The sequence below is a fragment of the Phyllostomus discolor genome, chromosome 14, assembly GCF_004126475.2.
Source record: "Phyllostomus discolor isolate MPI-MPIP mPhyDis1 chromosome 14, mPhyDis1.pri.v3, whole genome shotgun sequence".
In the NCBI taxonomy this organism is placed as follows: Eukaryota; Metazoa; Chordata; class Mammalia; order Chiroptera; family Phyllostomidae; genus Phyllostomus; species Phyllostomus discolor.
In genome coordinates, this window is record NC_040916.2 from 24,792,512 (window position 1) to 24,816,540 (window position 24,029).

At 48.9% G+C, this 24,029-nt stretch overlaps 2 protein-coding genes across 4 annotated transcripts in view; one reads left to right on the forward strand and one right to left on the reverse strand.

The window, feature by feature from the left end:
* DCAF6 (DDB1 and CUL4 associated factor 6) overlaps positions 1–8,347 on the reverse strand; it is a 60,702-nt gene extending 52,355 nt beyond the window's left edge. The window contains exon 1 of one of the 3 annotated variants that reach the window (XM_036015748.1): positions 7,954–8,347. In XM_036015748.1, coding sequence (XP_035871641.1) covers positions 7,954–8,050 — 97 coding nt within the window. In that variant the 5' untranslated portion in view covers positions 8,051–8,347. The remainder of the gene's footprint in view (positions 1–7,953) is intronic. The other 2 variants (XM_036015746.1, XM_036015747.1) reach the window with 2 other exon arrangements.
* A 528-nt stretch (positions 8,348–8,875) lies between these two features.
* Positions 8,876–20,767, forward strand: MPC2 (mitochondrial pyruvate carrier 2). Its single transcript, XM_028530773.2, has 5 exons — positions 8,876–9,246; positions 14,190–14,230; positions 18,415–18,499; positions 19,171–19,282; positions 20,457–20,767. The coding sequence occupies exons 1-5, from the start codon at positions 9,138–9,140 to the stop codon at positions 20,491–20,493; spliced, it is 384 nt and encodes a 127-aa protein (XP_028386574.1). The 5' UTR covers positions 8,876–9,137; the 3' UTR covers positions 20,494–20,767.
* Positions 20,768–24,029: the final 3,262 nt, after the last annotated feature.

A 24,029-nucleotide genomic window follows, 5' to 3' on the forward strand; every position in this document is an offset into this window, starting at 1 on the left:
TCCCAGAGACCTCCAGGAAGGAGCTGGAGGTGCGGTGTTGAGGCGGGACAGCAGCAGCTCCCTGTGTGCGGTGGGGGACGGGGGACAGGAAACGACGCGGCACCTGGTGAGGGCGCTACAGGGAAAAGCGTAAGTGTGGTAAGGGGTAAGCCAGGCTGGAGGGGAGGACAGGGTTTTCGGCGTTACACAGGTTTGCCAGGCGCCGCCCACACTTACGCACACCCCGATTCCTGAAGTGTGACAATATTTCCAAGCTCATTTCACAACGATGAAATGTGGCGGCAAAAAGTACATCAAATCAACCTAGATGTCCCATCCATGTAGGACAGTTACAACACTAACACTACAGAAATAGAACATGTTCTTGCTTTGGAAAAGAGGAATGTTTCCCTTTAAGAAAGGAATCCTCTGCACCAAAGGAGGACCACAGGGCTTCATGTTTATTCAGAGGCTGCGATGAAAGGAAGCAGGGTACACGACAAAGGGCGACAATTAGCTAAGTCATCAGGCTGATGAGGGCTCGATAGTCACTTTCGCCCGTGTTCTCTGCCTCCCGCGCAGGGGCACGCTTCTCCCCTATGACTTCTTGCCGTTGCACGTGAGGACCGCTATCTTTTTAAGCCAGAGTGGGTTTTTTCCCCTCCTTGCTGATAAATGTCAAGGTGGCTAGGTAGAGGATGAGCACAGGGGCTAAAAAATAATTTTATTTGGGGGGAGGGGATGCTCTATGGTTCCGAAACTTATTGGAATAAAACAATTGACAGAAATTTAGTAAAGTATTGTACAAACTATGTTGTACTTTAACTCTTCGAATCTTCACGTTATAAAAAGATGCTAATAGTAAACGGATACATTTTAAAAAATCTTTTCCATTTGAACAACTGACAGGTTTGACAATTCTACTGAGTAATAAAATAAATTAACAGTTAAGAAATAAAGCAGTCAAATTAACAACGTGGTAACAATTCATTAAAATGCTTTTTAAAAAGTCCTGGAAATTTTTCCAAGCTTCAAAAATCTGGTTTTCACAACAGAGCCCTAGCCACTGCTGTCTACAGGAAACCGCGGTGGCACGTGAGAGAAGGACAATAGCTAAACACACGGCTCCTGAGCGATGTTTCTGAGCGTGACGTTGGAGGTCAAAACTGTGAGGCGTCCACACACCCCCTAAAACGTGCTTCTGCACTGACCAGCGTCAGCGCCCTCCGCCCTTTCAGTGGCGGCGAGTACACCACCAAGAACGGGAGCTGAGAGCCCCCAGGAAATAAGGACTGGAAGTCTAAACACCTGACCCCCCCCCCAAATCAAAGTAAAAATAAACCCACGTCCATTACAGAGGGCCGCAGGGCCCGGCCTGCTGGCGGGCTAACGCATGACCCGCCATTTCACGGGTGCTGGCAGAAGACTCAAGGCGCCCAAGTCACAGGCAAAGCACGTCACCGCCCATGGCCCTGCCAGCGGTGCGGGCTGCGGTTCACAGGGGCTGCTCTCGGCCCCCAATTCCCACTGGGCGACGAGGAGCGACCTGGGAGCGACACTGTGCAAGCAGTGGGTCTGAATCACAGAGGGGACCGAAACCTTATACCCAGCCAACCTGCCTGACATAATGGACACATTATCCTCATCACAATGGACAATAAATAAACGTGCCCTCTGCCCCAGAGGGAGACACCGTATCTCCCAAGGCTGTTCTCCCCAGACACATTCTTGGAAAGACAGCCGGAACAAAGCCGCCAGGGCCTCTGCTCGGGAGATAGCAGAAATGTCGGGAGCCACGGAGAACCCTCCCCACAAGGACACCCCTGTTATGTTACGGATGAACTGGCCTCCCACCGGGGCCTGCTACGCCAGCCTTCCTGCCTCCTGTAACCCCACCTCCGCCTCCACACTGCACTCAGTAGCGAGAGGCTGAAAGCTCCTAAAAACAGGAACACCCTCTGTTCACCCCGGCACCCCAAGTGCCCAGCACAAAGCGGGCGCTCGGCCTGTACTTGCTGAATCAGTGGACAAGCGAGTGGGACCGAGCCTTCCCTCTGTTCTGTGTTCTGCTCGTGGGGCACACGCCTAGCTCCCTGATGAGACGGGGGGCCTCGGGACAGGACAGGCCGGGCCCGGGTTTGAACATCTCGCTTGGGCCACACCGCACACACGCTGGGCAGAACTCAGCCCCTCGGAACCCATTTCCTCACTGGTGAGAGTTTCGCATTTGATGGGAATAACACCATCGACAACCCTGCAGGTTCGCTGTCGAGTAAGAAATTAGCATACACAAAACTCCTGGATGTGCCCGGCACACTGCTGCCTCCCCACGGACCGTGGGCCTGTTCCAAGTTCACACTGTCGGAAGAGAGAGCGAGAGAGCAGTTAGTTTGTTAAAGGAGTGGAGGTCGCTTCGGCTGGTGGAGAGAGAGCAAGGCGAGCGACACTGAGAAGGTGCCACCACAGACACGCTCCCTTTTCTTCACGCTGTTGCCCCTCTGAGCTACTTCTTAAGGCCAAGTCTCCCGTCGCCTACACCGCTGCCCTCCCTGGCTCACGGTCAGGGCTCCCTTTCCCCGCACCGTCCTTTCGGGGCCCTCCTCGTCATCGGTCCCCTCCTCGTCATCGGTTGGGCTCTCAGAAATCAGGGATTGTCAGTGAATCCGGCGGTCTCTTGTAAGACTCGTTTCTCGGGACCTCAGCGTCTGCTCTGTCGCCGCTGACAGCTGTCTGCCCAAAGTCGTCTTCTGCAGAGCACCCCCACTCCCGCCCCGGCACCTCACCACACAGCCAGAACTGAAAACCAAAGGGCGACAAAACGCCAGGGAGACAGAACACAGACAAACACGGGGAACAGGAGCAAATATGTTTAAAGGTCTGCACACTGAAAAATATAAAAGCATAACCCACTGCTGAGGGAAATGGACGAACAGCTAAAGAGGAGAAAGAAGAGCCACCTCCGCGGCCTGGCTACTTCTGGGGGCCGCCCGGCCCCCTGAAACAACGCGCAGGTCCAACGTGGTGCCAGCCAAAACCCCGGGAGTCTTTCGTGCAGGAATCGGCACACTTCACTGACTCTAAACTTTATATGAAAGTTCAAAGGACCCAGAATAGCCCCCCAAAAAATTTTTTTTTAAGAACCAAGTTCAAAATCTCGCCCTAGCTGATTTCAGTGCTCACGACACAGACAGGGCCTCCCGGCAGAGAGACAGACACCGAATCCAACAGCACGTGGCCGGGAACCTGAGCTCCACGTCCGTGGTCCATTCTCTCCCACGAAGGGAAAAGGGCGGTGCTTTCGGAAACGGTGCTGGGCCAATGCACAGTCTCAGGCCGAGAAGGGAAACTTGACCCCTTACCTCATAGCATAATTAACGCAAAATTGTTCACAGACCTAAATGTAAGAGTTAAAAACACAAAGCATCTAGAAAAAAAAATGTATAGTGGAAATCACTGTGACCTTAGACTAGGTGACGATTCTTAAACAGGACACAAAAAAGTATGCACCACAAAAGACTCTGTTAAGAAAAATAAAGAACAAGACAAACTGGGAGAACACACTTGCAAAACAGCTGATTAAGGACTTGCATCAAGAACATGTGAAGAATTCTTACAATATTAAAAAGGTAAATCTGAACATTTAACCAAAGTGCAGGGATCGCAGATAAGCCGTGAAAAGACAGCCTCGCCAACCAGGAGGATTCAATCAAATGCAGTGTAAAATAATAATGTGCCCCTCCATATCTAGGAGAAAGGCTAAAACTAGGAGGGCTCGGACCCCAAGCGCTAGCGAGAATGTGGAACTGGGCACTCCCACGCGGCTGGCAGTTTCTGGTAAAGCCACACACATACCCCCGATGCAGCGATCCCACTGTGGGCACTCACCCGAGAAAGGAGGGTTTAAAAGTGTCCCATTCTAGCTGGTTCCCAAAGTGTAAATGAAAAGTCTCATTACTTATATCTTCCAGATCAGCCATCAGCAGTGTTTTAAAAAAATTTTTTTAATCTGCTGTAAATACGTGGGAACCCAAGCTGCACTAACCTTGAAGTCAGTAACATTCAATGACAATTATTAAAAAAATGCACACCACCTAGTAGAGTTTTGCAAACCTCAAGCTGAGACTCACTAGCGGACCTTCTACCGGATCAACAGCAACATTTTCAACATGGTCGTAAGCAGAAACGAGAACGTACCCCACCCAGCAAGACCAAACCACGTCTGTAGAACCTTTTATTTCAGCTGTGGGTCACAAGCCGCCCCGTGTGTGTGTGTGTTTACTGTGGACTGTGGTCACAGCATTTTCGAAACGCCGACCCAAAGCCTAAGAGTGGTGCCAGGCCTGTGCCACCGGAAGCTCTTATCCCTGCTAAGCGCGTCCATCCCGCGTCGGGGAGGGACCAGATCCTCCGCAGGGCGGGCCTATCCTGCCGGCTGCGCTTTGATGGACAGTATTGCCTTTGGTGGTCTTATTCTCAAGAATCAGCATAGTCTATTGTATATGGTTTTCACATTTGACATCTTCACTACTACAATCAGACATTTTTCAATGTTCACTGAGATTTCAAAACTCAAGAAACAACACAAATCTCCACTAACTCTTCCCCAGTAGCTAACACGGAGGCAAAAGTCAGAATGCACTGACCTTCGTAATATAGCTTGGCAATATGTTGTAAGTTTGCTACATCAGAATGCAGATGTAATCCAGGATATGCCAGAAAGAGTCATCTAAATGCAAAATCCCTCTCAATACATAATGACCTTAATAATATTCAGACACTGTCTTTCTAATCTCCTTACAGAAAAGATTTCAGTCTCTCCAGGAAGTCGTCCCCGGCTGCCTGCTATGTATTCTGAATGTCTGCATGCCCCCCACCCCCCTCTGCTGGAATCCAGAGCCCCTTGGTGATGGCATCAGGAGGTGGGCTCCTGGGGAGGTGCGTGGCATTGGATTCGGGCTTTTCTAAGAGCCCCTGAGGCCAGGAGCCCGCAGGGAGGAAGGGGGTGCGCACCACCCAGCAGGCCTCACGGGACTTAGAATCTGACTGCGTGGACGACAAACCTCAGTCTTCCAGCCTCCAGGTTTGTTCCAAATAAACGTCTCCTGTTTATAAGCCCAGTTTATGGCATTTTGCTGCAGCAGCCCACACTGACCAAGACACTGCCTCATCGTAATTTGAACATTTTATATTAAGCATGTTATACATTATAGCAAACAGTTCCCTCAGAAAGTTCCTTAAAATTTACTTTTGTCAATTACCATTTTTTTAATTTAGAGGAGTTAGGAAGTGTTCATTCAACTTGTAGACAAGTTCGTCTAAAATGAGAGAAAGATGGAAAGAGGCAATGTACAGAAATGATAGTTTCCTTTATGCTCATCTTTATAAAACCGTATCCCCTAAGCTGTGTGTGACTAATAACTCATTGTAACAATCACTGAACTCCAAAAGCATGGCCATAGCTGTATACATTGCTAACTGAGTACACTGAGAAACTCTGAAACACCTGCACACTAATCAGGACTTTGACAATTAGCGTTTAAAAAAAATAAATCCCACACTGACATTTTTAACGTCGGGTTCATCAAGATGACCATCCCTGGCCTTCTGTCCGAATCCACACTGGATCAGGTGAATGTGGGGGCTGTGAGGAAACACATACTTTTTCTCCCAAATAACATACGACAGATTATCTTTATTCCCATGATGTAAAAGAATGTTTTGTGAACTGTAATTTTATGGAAGGAAAAGAGATAATTAACCAAATATAAATAAAATCCATGACGAAACTTGAATACTACTGGTGAAAAGGTACATTCTATGGTGCAATAATTGAAAACGTAAATGTCACAAGAAAAATCTGTCAATTTGTTCTATCCCAGTTTCACTGTGATTTGGCAATAGTTCAATAATAGAAATACAAATAATGGAAATAAATTAGAAATATAATTAACCTACAATATTATAGATAATCAGAATGTTTAAATGTTGAAATCTCAAAAAAGGGATCTATTTACTTTCTAAAACAGCTGGACTCAAACCACTTAAAAGGAAGACTTTATAAGAGTACTTCAAAATGTCATTTTTTAAAACTCTCATTAATCCAAATACTGCTAATGTGGACTTTGCTGTTTCCTGAATGCTTAACCCAAGATTATCGCTGTCATGTTGAAGAGCTGGGTAAACCCAATGGTATAAGGTATACGAAGGCCAATCAATACAAGCTATTTTCAAACACTTGGGAAACCACTTTTAAAGGAAGCTGTTCTGAGAATGTGCTAATCATAAAGTATTTATGATTAGCACACTTCAAATGTTATTTAAGAGAAGGAACTCCTTGTAAATATACACATGTATTTGAAAACCTATCATTTAGACTTTCCACTAAAGACAGGAGACTCCTGTCCTACTCTTCCATTTCCCTTCGCCCAACCCAAACTCCACTCCGTTAGGGAGGGAGTTAGAGTAGGAAGGGGAAAAAAACACAAGGTTCTGATTTTAATCCGCTATCATCGCAGACACAGCTGAACTAACGGAACCAGAAGAAAACGTTAACGTATAAGCCCACACGTGTTTCCACAGAACGAGCAGCTCCGTCTGTCCTGCCAGGGAAAGATCTCCCAGATGCAGGGCAGAAAAAGCAAGCTGCACAGCCACGTTTGCACAGTAAGACACCGTGCCTGCAGGTCACAGACACACGCACAGGACTGCAGCGTCTCGGTGTGTGTGTGTACGTGCCGGTAAGAAAGCAAAGGAACGGTCTGGACACATACTCAGGAAACAGATAACGAGGTTATCTCCAGGATGTGTGTGTGACACTGGAACGGGAGGGGTCACAGGGATTTTCGCTTCATTTTCATCAAGTTCTTACAGTGACTGTATTCAAGTTACTTAAGACACTAAAGACACAAGAACAAGAAAAATGCTTCCAACTTAACTATTTTAAAAGCCAGAACTGTTAGATGTAACGAGATTTCATCTTCTTTTACTGACTTGAAGTCAAAACCAAATGACACCCACAAAGACTTACCCAGCAAAAAGAGACAAAATTAGAAAGAAAAAAAATTTAACGTTGTCTCATCTTCAAATAAAAGAGAAAGAATAAAGAGGGATGAAAAGATTGCACAAGAAAAAAACAGACCCATACTCAATAGTGGACTTTTTAGTTAGCTCAAGCATGACCCAGAATCCTAAGGGGGAAAAAAAAAAGCCAAAACAAAACAAAAAAAAACCCCACTCTATCCAAAACGAATAAAAAAAGTGGAATACGGTTCCCTCAAGCACTGAAGGCTGTTTTTAGAAAGGTGAACTAAGAAACAGAAAATGCCCAGTGTGCGTGCTGCAGGGCTGGGAACGGGAACGCGAAACCCTACACCTCCTTAAGGCGGTCAGGCCCAAGCGAACAGCGAACAGCGGGTCGCCCCGGAGCGCCCGCGGGGGTGGGGACAGCTCAGCCGTCACTTCCAGGCTTTGGCCCCGAGCCGCGGGACACTACGCGGAGTCAGTTCGGAGCGTGAAGTCCCCGAGGGTGGTCGCCGCGTCGCAGCCGACCCCTAAACCCTCCGGGGATCCGAGGGGAGCGGGTGTCAGCCAAAACTCAGGTCCTCCGCTGAGCCGGGAGGGCTGGAGTAGAGCAAGAGCTCCAACTCGTGCTCCAAACGCCCCGGGAGGCCCGGCGAGTCTTCCCCCGAGTCCCGCTGCAGAAGCGACCCTAACCCCGTTCCCGGCCGGTAGTGTCCGCGCCCGGTCCGGCCCCACGAGGAAACCCCAGCCAGGGCGGCGGCTGGCAGCGCGCAGAGACACACGGCCGCGCAGGGCAGGGCGCGGGGTCCGTCCAGAGGGATCCACCCGGCGCCCCAGAGCCTCCGGGGCGCCCCGGCCAAGGCGCTGTCCCACCGCCAACAGCCCCCGGCCGCGGCCCCCTCCCCCACCTCTGGGCGGCGACCTCGGCGCCTCCGCCCCGGGGCCCCCGCTCACCCAGGTAGCGGCTCCGCAGCCGGGACGGGTCCTCCAGCCCGAGGGACCTTTTCCTCACGTCCCACAACAGGTGTGGCCAGGAGCCACCCCGAGACATGGCTCCACCGGGCCGGGTGGGAGGGCAGCCCACCGCGTGGGGGAGGGGGCAGGGGAGGGGACGCGCGATCAGCCCCCGAGCCGCACCGGCACCATCCGCGCGCCGGGCCTCGCGGGCGGGCGCGGCGACTCAGACGGCGGCGACGCCTTCGCCCCCGAAGCCCGGCCGCACCCGGGCCAGAGCTCGCCTCATACTCTGCTCACACTACCCAGAACATCCAGAGATCGGCAACAGTCTCCTCCCTCGGCCCCTCCAACGGGAGGAGGAGGTGGCGGAGGCGGAGGCGACCGCGACTCCGCCCCCTCCGACCCCGTTCTCCACACCCTCCCTTCCAGCCTTTCTCGCGAGATGACGACCATCCGGGGGCCTGAAGCCGCCGGCCGTCACTCCTGCCCTCATCCTAGAAAAGCGGGTTCAGGCCACTGTAGCCAGATCCTTCCTTCTCTATGGATAAACGAGGAAGATAGAGCAAAGAGGCCGAGGTCTGAAGTCTGTCTCTCACGACTCTCCTTCCAAAGGAAACGTGAGAGTTGTGGGCTGTCATCTTTAGTCAGGGCACCGAAGGCCTGACGGAGCCCATTTTAACTACGGGCCTCCTTAATCAAAATAAAGGGGATCAGAGCAGGTGCAGCTTCACTTTCCCTTCTCCAACATGGCCTCGAGGGCAGGGAGGAGAAATGGGAGGTCCGTGCTGAGCCCCGCCCACCCCGCGGGGCAGGCCAATCACCGCGGGCAGCTCCTCTGGCGCAGGCGCGCTGCCGCGGGGCTCCGCCGGGACTCGCCGAGGCGCTTTCTCTGGCACCTGTTGCCATGACTCCTCCTCTCTGTTGGCTGTTGGAGGGCTGGAGGCCGGCCGGGGGCGGGCCGTCGCAGAGCCTCCGCCCCCTCGGCGTTCTGCGGGCCCGGGCCCCTGGGTACTGCGCAGGGGGGCCGGCTGAGCGGTGGCGGGAAGAGCGCCTCTCCGAGGGGAGAGGAGGACGCGAGGCCCTGAGACAGGGGGACGTGAGCGCAGCTCTCCGTGGGCAGCCCGACGAGTACGCAACCACCCTCCCGGGCCGCGCCGGGCCGCGATCCCCCGTCCGCAGAGATGTCCGCCGCCGGAATCCGGGGCCTGAGGGCCACCTACCACCGGCTCCTGGATAAAGTGGAGCTCATGCTGCCGGAGAAACTGAGGCCGCTGTACAACCACCCGGCAGGTAAGGGCCCGGAATGGCTGACCGCCCCCAGCCCCCGAGACCTGCCTTCCGTCTTCCTCTAAAGGAGACCTTCCGAGGCCCGCTGACCACTCGGTCTCTAGAGGCGTCACCTCCACCCCAGCCCAACCCCCTCCGGCTTCTCACTTTGCTTCCGTCCACCATCTGTCGCCAGCCTTCGCGACCTTTGTCGCACCCCATCCCTTAGGACCCCTGGACTTTGTCCTGCTCCATGTCTGCGACCCCCCAGGCGGTGCGGGCCGCCGGGACACCCCCGTGCTCTCCGCCTTCGCTCCCCGAGCGCTCGTCGCGTGGGAGGCTTTGGAGGAAAGGTCACGCCGCCTCCGGGGCCCGCCGGCCCCGGCCAGCTCCGGGTCACTGGCCTCCCCTGCCCCGTGCGCCCTGTCTGTGAAATTTCCTAGCGAGCTCCCCCGGCACCGTTTTTGCGTGGACGCACCTGGATGCCTGTCCCTCACTGCAGGTGTGACCTTGGGCGGAATGCTAGGTCTCGTAGGTTTTGTACAAATGGTCAAGGTGAGAAGTGCGTGTACAACATGTACGTTTGGCTTTGCGCGTTCAGTGCACGCCAGCTCTCCGCCTTGTCCTGCTGGGGCTCACTGTGCTGGGGGCTGAAAAAACAAACATATTTCAGGGGGAAAGGGGCCGATCCCAGTTGCTCCCACGCTGAAAGACACCCTGTAAGACCTGCAACTCTCTGTAAAACGGCAGCGATGATGCTTCGTTGGCTGGGAGCTGAAAGCAGATCTCTTTGGAGCCTCAGAGTTTGCAAGCGACGGAAGTCTGCTCCGCGTCGAAGTGCTGAAGCGCAGCCCTAACGGGGGCCCTTTGGGCCAAATCTGTGCGCCTGGTCTCTTCCCCAGCGTGGGTTATTTTCCCACGGACAGCGGCTCCCCGGAGACTGAGCGGGTTACCACTAAATCTGATTTCCAGTTTGATAATGGAATGAGCTGTACTTGGGGATTACGCTTGAGAATAATGTTATTTATTGCAGTATTGTGCCCATTATAAAATTGACCTTTAAGGAGAGGTTTATTTTTTTTGCTTTTTTATTTTACTTAAAACATTAAAAAAATCTTTATTGTATTTTTTTCATTACCATTTTGTCCCCTTATACCTCCCCCCCACCACAGTCATCTCCCCGTCGCCCGTGTCCATGAGTCCTTTTTCTTTTTTATTCCATCCCTCCACCCCTAACTGCCCACTAGCTGTCGTCCTGCTCTCCATCTGTGAGTCTGTCCCCATTGTCCTTGCTGGTTCAGTTTGCTCAGGGAGGTTTTTGTGGCTGAAGAAGTTTATTTAGTTTGCCTGTTAGTTCTTGTAACACTCACCTTGAGGGAACGGTGCTGCATTTCATGGCGAAGATATCAGGAGGGAGGTTGGGCAATGCCGCTGCAAGAAGCTGGGCTGCAGAGCAACTGAATTCTGTCCTCAGTCCCGCCCCCCAGCCTTGTGCGGGGGCTGCAGGGCGAGGGCAGGGCAGGGGGGTCACTTTAGACCACGTTAATAACAGGGGGGCTCTACAGGGGTCTGTTCCCAGGCCTTGGCTTTCACTGCCCATGTTCATTGCTTACAACACTTTATGCAACTCTCAGAGTGGAGAGGAGGCACTTCTCATTCGTGGACTGTGCCTTTCACCTGGGTTGTGCAACTCATCTGGGAGCGGACGAGTTGTAATCCCGCCTCTCTACAGTGGGCGGAGCCTAGGCTTTGAAGCCCCACAGGGAGATTTGAACCTTGACTGTGTGACCTTGGCCTTAAATGCCCCCAGCCTTCCTTGTCTAATCCATAATATGGGGATGGTCGTGACCGCCGTGTAAGGATGGTTATGAAAATGAAACGAGTGTCTGCAAAACAGGCAGCACTTAAATTCTCAGCAAATATTACTTTTCTGCCGTCTAAGCTTTGACCCAATATGCGGGGCAAGAATACCCATCCCTGCGGAAATATTTGCGTTAGGACAGCTGCAGGCACACCAGCGTGGGCATGGAGGAGCATGAAGAATAACGCTGTTGGCTCATTAGCACTGAATAAACTCTGAGGAAACACTGACTTGTTCCGAGAGTTATCCGGCCGACTACTCAAACGTTTGCATACTGTTTTGCATAATGGTGTGTTATTGAATCATCGTTTAAGTATTAGGCTGGATTCACATACCTGAGATTTTTATAAATCTGTGCAAAGCTAGGATGTTAATAGTTGGATAGCATACATTACTGATTCTAAATTTTTGAGAGATTTACTACTATCAGTGACAAGTTATATTCTTACTGTAAAATCAGAATAGTTTTGGCACAAATAAAAACAAGTAATTTTTGGCAGTCAATATGTGTCGACCTTTACAAAACCTAAGGATGTGTGAGTAGTTTGTCACATGCTAGTGAACAGGTCATCTTGCTGGATGTAAAGAACTAAGAGGAGTGTCGAGAGGGCTGGAAAGTGAACGACTGAGGAGAAGTAAGTGGTAGGGGAGGGCTGGGAAGGGGGTGGGCGGACTCGGTCAGACCCTCACTTTTCGCAGCGGGGCGAGGTGGCACCTCCACTCACCACCTGTGCTCGTGTGCGTTTGCCTGTTTGCAGAAGTCACTCACTCTGCTCCAACAGGAACGTCTTTCCTTAGGGCGGGCCTCACACCTACAATAAGTGACACACTTTCTGGGTAGAATTCGCTTATTTCATTAACGGTAATTTCTCTCAGATAAGGAAATTAGGAGGTAAATGTATGTCCTTTTATCAGCAGCTTCATCAAAGTTTATCAAGACAACTGTATTTGTTAACTTGTTTGAAAATGTATGTCCGTTACATACTCTTCTGCAGAATTTCTCAAATTCTTCTATGAACGTTTGAACTTAAAAAGGTTTCACTTTAAAAATAAGAGAAACCCATAACAACACAAAAGAATGACCATTATACTATTCTCTATATTTTTGTTATGCTTGAAAATAATTTATGTTTTTAAATAAATGTATACTTTTTAAATATTGTTCCATATTTTCAGCGTCTGAGGCCTTTTCAATGCCAGGAGTGGACTGCTAAGAAACAAGATGAAAATGTGTTAATTAATTGTTAGTTAATTCCTCGTCTAAAAGAATGTACATTTATATCAGATGGAGACACATTTCCCTTGTTTTGGACTCCATTAAATTTCTTATGAGATGATTTTTGTCCAGTGTATTTCAGCAGTTCAAATTATCTACCCAATCAAGTTCTTTCATTCCCCATAATGAATGTTGGCTAGATACTCTGTTAGTTTATACTTTCGCTTATCTTGACTTTATGGTATTATAATCATTTCAGGCATCATAATTGTTTAATTGTCCAATTTTTTAAGTGACTTACTGTGTTTTAATGATCAGCTGTGAGAATCCCGGTGTCATTATGTAGAATGCAAAGCTGGTTTCCTCAGGCCTGGAATGATCCATGTGACATAGCGTTGGCATTATCTGACCATATCTATAATATTTTCAGATGCTTTGTTTTATCGGAGCTTTGCTTTTGAAATGCGGAGGAAGTGGGAACATTTTCACATGACCGTGTCCACTACTGGCTGAGGGCTTCTTTCGGGAAGACAGCCTCTGGGCCTGGCGTCTCACACGGTCAAGTTTACTCATTACTCGTAGGGTAGAAAATGATTTGGTAAGGTAAATTGGAAGGGCAAACTAAAATGTTTTCATTGAAATTTTTGTTGACCTGCTGTATGATTGTAGACATTGCTAGCCATTTTTCCCTTTTTTAAAAAACAGTTAAGAAAACACTATTGATTTGCATCCATAGATATATAATTCGGATCATTTTTGTCCCTTGTCAGGATCCTCTCAAATTTCAGAAAAATTAGGAATTTGGAATGTCTTAGGTATATTTGCAAATGGTATTTTTTTTAATTCAGTACTTAGCAGTTGTTAAACTAATTTAGGTTTGTTTTGTGGTTTAAAATTATTTACTAACAAAAATATTTATACTGCTCTTAATCCAAGTTCTAGCAACCATAAAATCATGTTTGAAGTTTTTTGGGGTTTTTTTGTTAGATTTGGTTGTGGGGAGAGGGACATTTAAGACAATCATCTAGCTTGGGGAAAACCCACTGAAAAGCTTGAGTGTTCATTAACTCTGAAGTATCAACCATTGAAGCTTGTAAAGAAAGCAGAATCTGGAGGCATTGCTCAGGGAACAGCCAGTCTTTGGGTGGCAGGGGCAGAACCATCATTCTGAAATAGGAAGAGAGGAGTCTGCTGAAGAGTTCAAAGCCAGAGGCTACAACAGGGTGCTGGATTACCCCTGAGTGACGGAGCCAAGGGTAACTCATTCAGGGTAACAAACGAGCCTAGTCATCGATCCTGCGCAAGGCAGAGACCTTGTACACGACAAAGGAAAGTGAGCCGGGTGTGGTGAGAGGAATCCCAGAAGCTGAAGCTAAATACAATCACCCGCGTCTGCAGGGCTGACTGACAGGCTCAGCAAGTGCTTCGTGGCCTCGGCCCCCTGGGAGGGCTGTCTGGAGCCACGGCGGGGGGCGCGGCGGTCCAAGGGGCGATGACCAGTGAGTGCGAGTCTAACGCGCCCCGCGGTCCCTGGAGATGAGTGAAGACCAGGGTCTGGCCTTGGGGCAAGTGAAACAGTCGGGGGTAACGTCCCCAACCTGAAGGTACCCTCCAGTGAACGAACGTTAATTCCATGTTCAAGGCAAAGCATTGGGAATGGTTTCCAAAACCATCTCCATTATACTGCAGCTAATTTATAACAGGCTATAAAAATACAAATAATTGACAAGGAAATCAAAGCAACTTTTGTGAAAGGCTGATATTGCGGTGACTGTCCAAATGTTAACTTATATACAAAGTATGCAGAAAACAGTAAAAATGATAGAAATGGATTGAGAAAGCTGAATAGTTGGTTTATTCCTAATTTTTTTCTTTTCTTTTTCCTTTTAGGTCCCAAAACAGTTTTTTTCTGGGCTCCAATTATGAAATGGGTAAGTCTTGAGTTTTTATAGAAGCTACTAAAAAAAAATTCTCTAATGTGAACTTAACTAATTTGAAGTAGTTTTTATGAAGGATACACTTTTAAATGTTCATGGTATGCATCTGAATGATCTTATGTAAATACTCATAGAGGTATCATTTTTTTACCACATAAAGCACACTAGTTTTTTCAGAACTCCATAGATTAAGAAGCCTGGGAACACATTTGTTGAAAAAATGCTGACAGTTGTGAGCCCTAGGAATGTGAAATTTCATTCGAAACTTTTATGACTCAGTAAAACCTTGGTTAGAATGCCCCTCCCCAGATTAACTGTTACTATTAATAGGAGAACTGAAGATACACCCGAATAAACACAAGGAAAGTTAGTCTCAGAAAGTAGTGGGGTCGTCCGGGAGTGTGTGGTCATTAGCACCGGGTAAGGGACCGAGTCCAGGGTCTCTGACTCCAAGGCCCGTGCTGTCTGCTCTGTGCCAGCGGTTCCACCCCCACAGCTCTTACTCGCCTGAGAAGACATCCCTGTCCCTGTGGCGGCTGTTTGTAGCAACCCAGCGATGTCCCGTTGGAAGGGCCGGCTCTGGCCGATGGCAGCGCTGCCTCGAGTGTCATCCGTGGGTGTGCAGCGTGGGCACCACCAGGGACGTCTCAGAAACGCCCGTCCTCAGGCCCCGGCACAGCCTCGGCGGCCCTGGACCTCGGGGGGCAGTGCCCAGTGATCCGGCTTCACTGAGCCCGCCCGGGGGCTCTGATGCCTTCTAAGGCTTGAGCACTGGTCTGCAGGCTTTTTAAAAAGTAGAATGAAATCACGTAAAATTTAGCATCTCAACCATTTTTGGAGCATTAGGTACCTTTACATCACTGCACAACCCACCTCTAGAACCCTTCTGTCTTGCAGAGCCTCTGTCCCCATTGAACAGTAACTCGCCCTTTCCCCAGCCCCAGGCACCCGCCGTTCTGGTTCCTGTTTCCATGAATTGGACTCCCCCCCGCCCACTGTCCTCTTGTGCCTGCTTGTTTCCCTGAGCACCCTGCCCTCGGGGTTCCCCGGGGTTGTGGCAGGTGTCAGACTGTCCTTTTCAAGGCTGAACAACATTCCACTGCGTGTCTATGTCCCATTTTGTTGACCCGTTCACCTGTGGTGGACACTTGGGTCGCTTCCACCTTGTGGCCGTTACTAATGCCGCCCCGGACAGTGGCGGACAGACGTCTGTCCTAGTTCCTGCTTCCCGTTCTGCGATTATACCTTGAAGTGGAAATTTCGGACCATGTGGTAATCCTATATTTAGTATTTTGGAGAACCGCCATATTATTGTATATTCCACAGCGGCTGCACCACTGTACAGCCCCACCAGCAGTTAACAAGGCCCCAGCTTCTCTGACTTCCTGCCAGCACTGACTTTTGTTGTCGTTTCGTGCTGGCCGTCCTGATGGCGGGAAGTGGCGTCTCGGCCGTTGGGGTTTGCGCTCCCTGATGTGACTGGCCCTGCTGAGCGTCTTTCCGTGTGCTCGGTCTCTGAAGAGATGCGTGTTAAAGCCCTTTGCGCGCTGTTTTCTATCGGGTCGTGTTTGTTGTTGAGCTGTAGGCCACTTTAATTCTCTTAAATGTTAGAGCGATCGGGACTCAGCTGTAAATGGAAGGGCTTGAGTTTTTAGAGCTGGCAGCGGCTGTCCCCCAATCCTTGGCCTTGGGCAGTGGCCTCTGCCGCTCACCCCCTCCGCTGCACAGTGACAGGATGAAGGCGTGGGCGGGAGCTGCGTGCAGAGAGGACTAGACAGCACTTCTTTTTCATATGTACACCCTGGGAAAAGGTTCCATCCATTTTTTAAAAAGTTTTCATGAAACCATCACCTTTGATGGTTTTGCTCACACTCTGAGCGCTCACACACAGTGTTATGTGCCCCCGACCCTCGCACCGACGGAAGGGCACTCATATTTCCTTCTCTTCTCCCCCGTCACACTTAAAATTGCATGGTAATTCTAGGTCTATAAAGTGGAATTGATCACTGCAGTACTGTTTCTAGCACCATTATTTAAAAGAATAGGAATGATTACACCATTTACCATAAGTTTGGCATCCTCTTTGAGCTCAGATTTGCCACAATTTGGGAGTTTATTGATTTTATCAGTAGCTTTTGTGTGTATTTGAGCTGGTTCGCCGGTGTTTTGAAACACTGTCGGTATTAGATTTTCACAGGTGCCTTCCTGTCTCCTTTAAAAAATCTATTTTAAGTTCGTGTTGAAATCATGCATACTCTCCTGATGACCGCATAGCAACAGCAACTTCTGTGTCTTGTTCTCCTGTGGGGACACTTCTTTTGGCAGATGCTTACTCTGTGCACGTGTGCGCTTCTCTCGGAGCGCTTGACAACCCGCGGCAGTCTGCGCGTGACGTGACACTGCCGCTGCCGGCCACGTGCAACGTCTGTCCAGGAGGTGTCCAGCCATGTGCTATGAAACACAGGGGCATCTATTGAAGAAGATACGAGATACTTAACATTGTACACAGGACAGTGACACCTCAGTCCCCTTCAAAGCAGGCACCTTGGGACCTCACACAGTTCTCCCAGTCACCATCAGCTGCCCTGTCGTATTTCCCTGAATCTCGCTGAAGTTCTGGAATCTCTCCCCTTTCAAAGGTGATTTTAGTTTGGGGAAAAGCCAGAAGTCACAGGGCACCAAATCTGGGCTGTAGGAGGGCTGAGTCACCTGGGTGATTTGATGTTTCACCAAAAAACTCTGCATGAGATGTGATACATGAGAGAGTGCGTTGTCGTGGTAAAGCTGCCAGTCACCAGCTGCCCATAGAGGCGGCCCTCTGGGTCATCCCAATCTTCCACGGAGGAACGTTCAAGTTTAATGCAGAACTTGATGCAGCTTCATTGCTCTACACGCTCAGTCATTTTGAATGCGATGTCCACACAGCACACGTGCTCACTCGGCTGTGTCTGCCGCCCCCCGTGAGCAGTACGGCGAAGTCATCATTGTTCACGCGTGTGCATTCCAGTCCACCCTCCCGGGCTGCCCGGTTACATCGGTGTCGCACAAACCATTCTCGTTATATTGACAATGGCTGGACCTTTTCCTGACTTGTATATGTTCTTTCTAGGAGCAAAAACTCTTTGCTGGTTTACAGTTTCCATGCAAGAGCATCTTTGAGAAACTCAGTAAAACCTGCAAGTAATTTCTTAAAAACATAAGGACATATTTAGGGTTTGATTTAAAGTACGTAAAGGAAAGGGAGGAGGAGAGCTGAGGCCGATGTGGCAACGTCTCAGCAGCTGCTGGCTCTGGGGGGGCGGGGGGGATGCAGCGTTCTTTGTGCTGGTCTCTCCTGTTTGTGTCAGCTGAGGTTTTCATCAGTCAGACTTGTTTCGGTGCACACTCTAATCTCCTCAGTAGAGCAGCGTAACTACTACCGTGTTTTGCCATTTATAATGTACCATTTTTTGCCCAAATTTTTGAGGGAAAATAAGGATGCACGTTACACATGGGTACAACGATTACATACCATGAGTATAATTATGGGTGTGATAATCCCATGTATCCATGCACACAAAACCGTGGGGACGCATTTACATGTGGGAGTGCATTATACATGGCAAAATACGGTATTCTGGCGAAGACGCGCATCAGATTTTGTGAGTGGTGCTTGTGGTAGGCTGTGAATGGGTGATTCCATGAAACACTGTTAGAAACAGCAGCAAAGAAATGACCATCTGTACTTCGACATGAAAAAAATTATCTAAACAAGAAACTAAACTTCCAAGAGAGCTTTTCTGATATTTAAAAAAAAGAAGAACATTGACAAAAAACATGAAAGGAGGAGTCTAGGCCAGTTACCGTAGTTTCAGGCACTCTCCATACCAGTAGTTCCTGACATGTATGGAGAACACAAAAACTCATGTGTGGAAGAAGTGTCATTTGTAGAACACACACACACACACACACACACACACACTTGTGATTTTTAAATGCATCAGACTGCTTCCTGCAGTTAACAAAATGCAAGTTAATCCCCAAAGCGTTCCTCAGTTCATCGCGGCTGTCTGTCACGCTGCACGCTTCCCGAAGGCTGCGGCCCGGCGGAGACCCCGGGCCCGGCGCTGGGTTTTGTCTGAAGGGAATTGCTGCTACTGGACTCTCAGGACGCGTCTCTCTTCTCTGTGTGCTTCCAGGGGCTGGTGTGCGCTGGGCTGGCCGACATGGCCAGGCCGGCAGAGAAGCTCAGCACAGCGCAGTCCACCGTGCTGATGGCTACAGGTAAGCCAAGCCGATGCCCATCGCACCCGACAGGGGACAGTCAGTGTAAACACTGGAGTGTTTAACGTCACTTTATTTCACAATGTAACGTGTGCAGTACGTGTGCACACACACGCAAGACCTCACGGTGCATCTCCAGGAAGTTCCCGGTGGGGAAGGCAGAGGAGGGCTGCAGCGAGTAGGTGCCTGCGGGGTTTTGTTCATCATCGCGCTTTTGTCACGGACGTAATTTCATAAGTAGGGAAGAGTTCCGGCTACCGTCCCTTGTCCTCCAGAGATTTCCCTGGGGTGTGAGCACTGAGTGTTTTGTGTGACACTGAAGTATAGGGGTTTTTAAAAAAGATTTTATTTATTTATTTTTAGAGAGGGAAGGGAGGGAGAGAGAGAGAGAGAGAGAGAGAGAGAAACCTCAATGTGCACTTGCTGGGGATCATGGCCTACAACCCAGGCATGTGCCCTGACTGGGAATCGAACCTGCGACACTTTGGTTCGCAGCCCGCGCTCAATCCACTGAGCTACGCCAGCCAGGACTGAAGTATAGTTTTTCTGTCCTTTGTCCTGCTCTCTGTCATCACAGTCTTATTTGTAAGTAGCTTCCTCTAGTAGTGAATGTTCAGATGAGATGCTGCAACAGTACCTGTGCTTTAAAAACATACATTTCTTCTCAACAGGGCTTATTTGGTCAAGATACTCACTTGTAATTATTCCAAAAAACTGGAGTCTGTTTGCCGTTAATTTCTTTGTTGGGGCAGCAGGAGCCTCTCAGCTCTTCCGTATTTGGAGGTAAGCCTACCAAGGTGTAAAACATAAAGAGAAGAAAATTAAGTTATAATTTACATTCCTTTAAGAAGGCATTCTGTTCTGTAGAGTGCCTTTTATTTCATTCATCTTCACCACCCCTAGGTTAAAAGTATCTCTAAAATGTAATCCTTTCCTAACCCTCCAGCACATAAGGAGGCTGAAGAAACAACTCAGGCACGCTACAGCAGGCATCGCAGCCACCTTCATGGCTTGCTTACATCAGCGTAAACTTTGATTTGTACAGTGACTTTACTCACAGAGTGTTTTTCTCACATGCTGTCCCGTTTTAACCTTGTATTAGCTCATCGTAGTAGAGCTAAGAGAATGCTAAGTTCCGTATTCGGAACTATTATTTCCTTTTTTTAAAATTAATTAATTTATTTGTAGAGATAGGGGAAGGGAGGGAGAAAGAGAGGGAAAGAAACATCGATGTGAGAGAGAAACACCAGTCAGCGGGCCTCTCTCATGTGCCCCGACTGGGGACTGAATCTGTAACCCAGGCATGCGCCCTGACCGGGAATCGAACCGGCGACCTTTCGGTTTGGGGGATGGCTCCCAGCCAACTGTGCCACACTGGTCAGGACCAGAACGATTATTTCTAATGTCAGACATTCAGATACGGTTTGACAAAGGGATTTTTGGCACCTTTCAGTTACAATAGCAGATTGGGAGATTTCGTTAGAAATACAGACGTTGGACTCTGGAGCACTTAGGAAAACACTATCGAACATTTGAATCCGGCCTTTGAGAGACCCAGGAGGGGTGGTAGGCGTCACGGAGGAAGTTCCTCCTCGTGCAGGCGCGATCCCCGCTCCGTTGTGAGCTGGGAGAAGAGTCCTTGGGGGTGCTCACGTGTTTTGTCGTGCTCTTGTGTGCTTCAGGAATGAGAATATTCGTTAAATAATACTGTTGTACAGGAAACTGTATGTCAGTTAAGTTGTTAAAACTTTTTTGGCAGCTGGGAGCCAGACGCAAATAAAGTCCCGGTCATTTTCCCTTCTGCCTGTTTCTACCCATAAGGCCTTGGGAAGCTTGTATTGACAACTGTGTAGCGTCTGGACTAGCCAGAGGGAAGAAATGGGGTGTGTTTTTCATGCCCTTCTTAGGTATACTTCTCTGTGGTGATTCATGATTTTTTTCTTTGTTTTCTCTATAGATATAACCAAGCACTAAAAGCTAAAGAAAACAAATAAGAGTCCTCGATCACCCCAACAGCCCTGGTGCAGACATAACCACTGGGACCTAGTTTGTTTATTATTTGGTTATTGGTAAGGTGATGCTGACTGTGCTAACTGTTGGAACGCATAAAATAATCTAACTTAACTGGGAGCTAGTACCTGATTTGGCAGAAAAATAAAGCAAATTTTTAATAACAGTGTCTCTCTACATATGACTTAAGGAACTTATCTGTGGACATGAGTGACGTTTTTCCTACTCTTTGCCTGTAATAAATCGTACTTGCTCATACGTGCCCCGGCCTCCTTCTGTCCTAGTCCGCCCAAGTGCGGGTGTGTAAGGGCACACATCCCTGCGAGTCGAGAGTTGAAAGGCTTAAACGACCTGTTTTCAGTGGAAGACGGCGACGCAGCCAGAGGGAAAGGACATAGAGCTGAGGAGGGTGAGAAGTGGGTAGCAGAATGGCTAGCAAGATGTTTTAAAATATTTTCACTTGAAGTGAAGAGTCTTGAAGAATTATATGTTGCATATTGTGTGAAATTCTTTTACAGCCACAGAGTAGTGAAGGATTTCTAAATGTTTCCGTTGCATCCAGTGACCGATACAATGTCGCAGGGAGGGCTCTGGAGTCAGACTGACCTGAGTTTGAGTCCCGGCCCTGTGATTTACAGCCTGTGACCCGGAGCAAGTTAAGAAAGTGTCTAGCAGAGGACCTGGGGCATAAGTCGGCTCTCCGGAGACCTGCGGTAACTTTGTCCCCTTTGTCCCCTTTATGAGGAAAGACTGGACACAGATTACTGCATCCTAGAAATCATTAACAGCCTATGGGGTTCGAGCTCCAGTTTGGCATGTGGAGTTTTTTTCTAAACATCGTAACAAAGCCAGGCCTGGTTAGAACTGCAGTCAGAGGAATCACCAAGCAAGTTCTTTTTCTTCTTTTTTTTTAAAGATTTTATTTATTTACTTTCAGAGAGAGGGGAAGGGAAGGAGGAAGAGAGGGAGAGAAATACCAATGTGTGGTTGCCTCTCACGTGTCCCCTACCGGGGACCCAGCCCACAACCCAGGCACGTGCCCTGACTGGGAATCGAACCGGCAACCCTTTGGTTCGCAGCCTGTGCTCAGTCCACTGAGCCACACCAGCCAGGCAGTTCTTTCTGAATATAAAGAAGCATGTAACAAAAGAACTTTCTGAATAAATGTAACGATCGAAATTTGGGAATTAGCAGTTGAGCACCTCGCACGTCTTTATACATCCCTCAGCGTAGGCCACCTTTGGGGAGGGATTTGACAGGGGCAGAGCAAAGCAGTCCTGAGGGGCCGAGTTACCGCTGCCTTCGTTTTGTAACCACGCTGCTACGGCAGTTGGGCATGTGTGTGCACACTTGGGTTTGTGTGGCCTGAGTTACACATTTAGGGAAAACGTCAATTATAAAATAGAGCAGAACACAAAGAAATTAATAAAATGCATATTTTAAATTGAAGTTTCACTTCTTTTTTTTTTTTAATGAAAATCTGCCCTGGCCAGTGTGGCTCGGTGGGTTTGGCACCGTCCTGAGGCGAAAGGCCGCTGGTTCGATTCCCCGTCAGGGCGCCTGCGTGGGTTGCAGGCCAGGTCCCCAGATGGGGGCGTGCAAGAGGTGTCTGATCAATGTTTCTCTAACATTGATGTTTCTTTCTTTCTCTTCCCCTCTCTAAAAATAAATAAAATCTTTAAAAAAAAATTACTGATATATCTTTTTTTAAAGATTTTATTTATTTTTTAGAGAGGGAAGGGAGGGAGAAAGAGAGAAACATCAATATGAAGTTGCTGGGGGCCATGGCCTGCAACCCAGGCATGTGCCCTGACTGGGAATTGAACCTGCGATGCTTTGGTTCACAGCCCACACTCAATCCACTGAGCTACGCCAGCCAGGGCTAAATAAATAAAATCTTTTTAAAAAACAACAACTTTGCTCTTCTATAGCTTCTTGTGAGCCCACTGGCTGGTCGTAGGCATTGTAGCATTTAGATGCACTCACAGACGACCCGCCTGGTTCTCACAAGTTCCACTGACAAATCATCTCAGGCGTCTTTTCTGCTCCCAAACTCTCATCCATCCTGTTACTGAAATTTAAACATTAAATGTCCCCAGTACGTTTCCCGTCCAACACACTCACTACCCCTCAGAACACCTAGGTCAGCGATCAGTTCCACAACCATTTTTTAGAACTTAGCAAGCAGAGCTTGTACACTGGAAGTCCTGGCTACCAGTGTAGGTGGTGAACGCCATAACAACCCCTTTCATAATGGTGACACCACTTGGGCCGTCTGGGGGAGTTGAACTCTGTATGGGAATTCCTGGCGAGCCCTTGCTGATGACTTCACTGGGTATGTCTTCTCAGCGCTGGGTCCGACAGGCCTGGGTTTCAACTCGGGTCCGCCACGCAGGAACGGTGAGACCTTACTGACCTTCACCTCGGAGCTTTGGTATGTTCAGGAGTCAGTGGGCATGATAACAGCCCACGCTGTGTGGGATTGCTGTCAAGATGTCTCGAGATGATGATCCAACGCAGCGCCAGGTCCGTGATGGGTGTTGAAAAAATGTAGAATGTTTCAGAAAACGATATGATCATTAATTAAAGCTAGACCCAAAAAGCACTCTCTTACACAAAGGAAGTTTTAATATAGCTGCAAACATATATATACACATACATATTGTATTAACCTACTTGCACACTTTCTGGGGTAGCAACAGTGTGGGTCTCTTGGAGCTTTCTGGGGTCAAAGCAGAAACCCAGCTGCTGGGCTGGGGCCAGAGGCAGGGCGGCGGATGCCCAGTGAGAGGTCAACTCCTGCCCCAGCCTCCTCAGGGGGTTGGCATTGGCCTCCAAGAACATTGGCCCCAAGTATATCGATGCTGTTATTTCTCCATAGTAAACCAATTATCCTTTTTCAGTTGGTAAAATGGTGATGAAAGGTTGAATCAACAGGATTGGCTTCAGAGCCCAGGTTCCCCTACAAAGCCGAACAGTTCCTAGTGGAGCTTGTGGGCATCATGACCCAGAAGCAGAAAGCACTGGTACTTGGGAGACTGGCCTCCTCCCTAAGGGGTCTGTGTGACTGCCTGAGATAAGAGCCCCGCTGTATTAAGACTGGATTCCACAACTCCAGACAATTCACGTGAGAAACATGATTAAATGCACCCTTTCCCCCTCCTGTACAGGCAGCCACTTGACCGCATTCAAAATGCGCAGTAAGTTTAAGTACGGGCTTGGGCTTCACTTGAGCATGTTCGCTTGCCTTCTCAGTTCAGCTTTTCTAAACTCCAGTTTACATGTGTCAGCAGGAGTTGCGGTGTACACGTGAACAGCCAGAAACTCAAAACATGGTTTCTCTCAGCTGTTGGAAATGTGTCACCTTCTTCACAACATTTCGCCAGGGTCACATTGGGTTGAGAAACACAAACCCGGTGCCACATGGTATTGCAGGTCCCCTCGGGGGTGAGCTGGGTTAGAGGCGTGCACTTGGCCAGTCCACAAGGACAGGTCACAAGTTTCCCTCGCAAAAACCCCT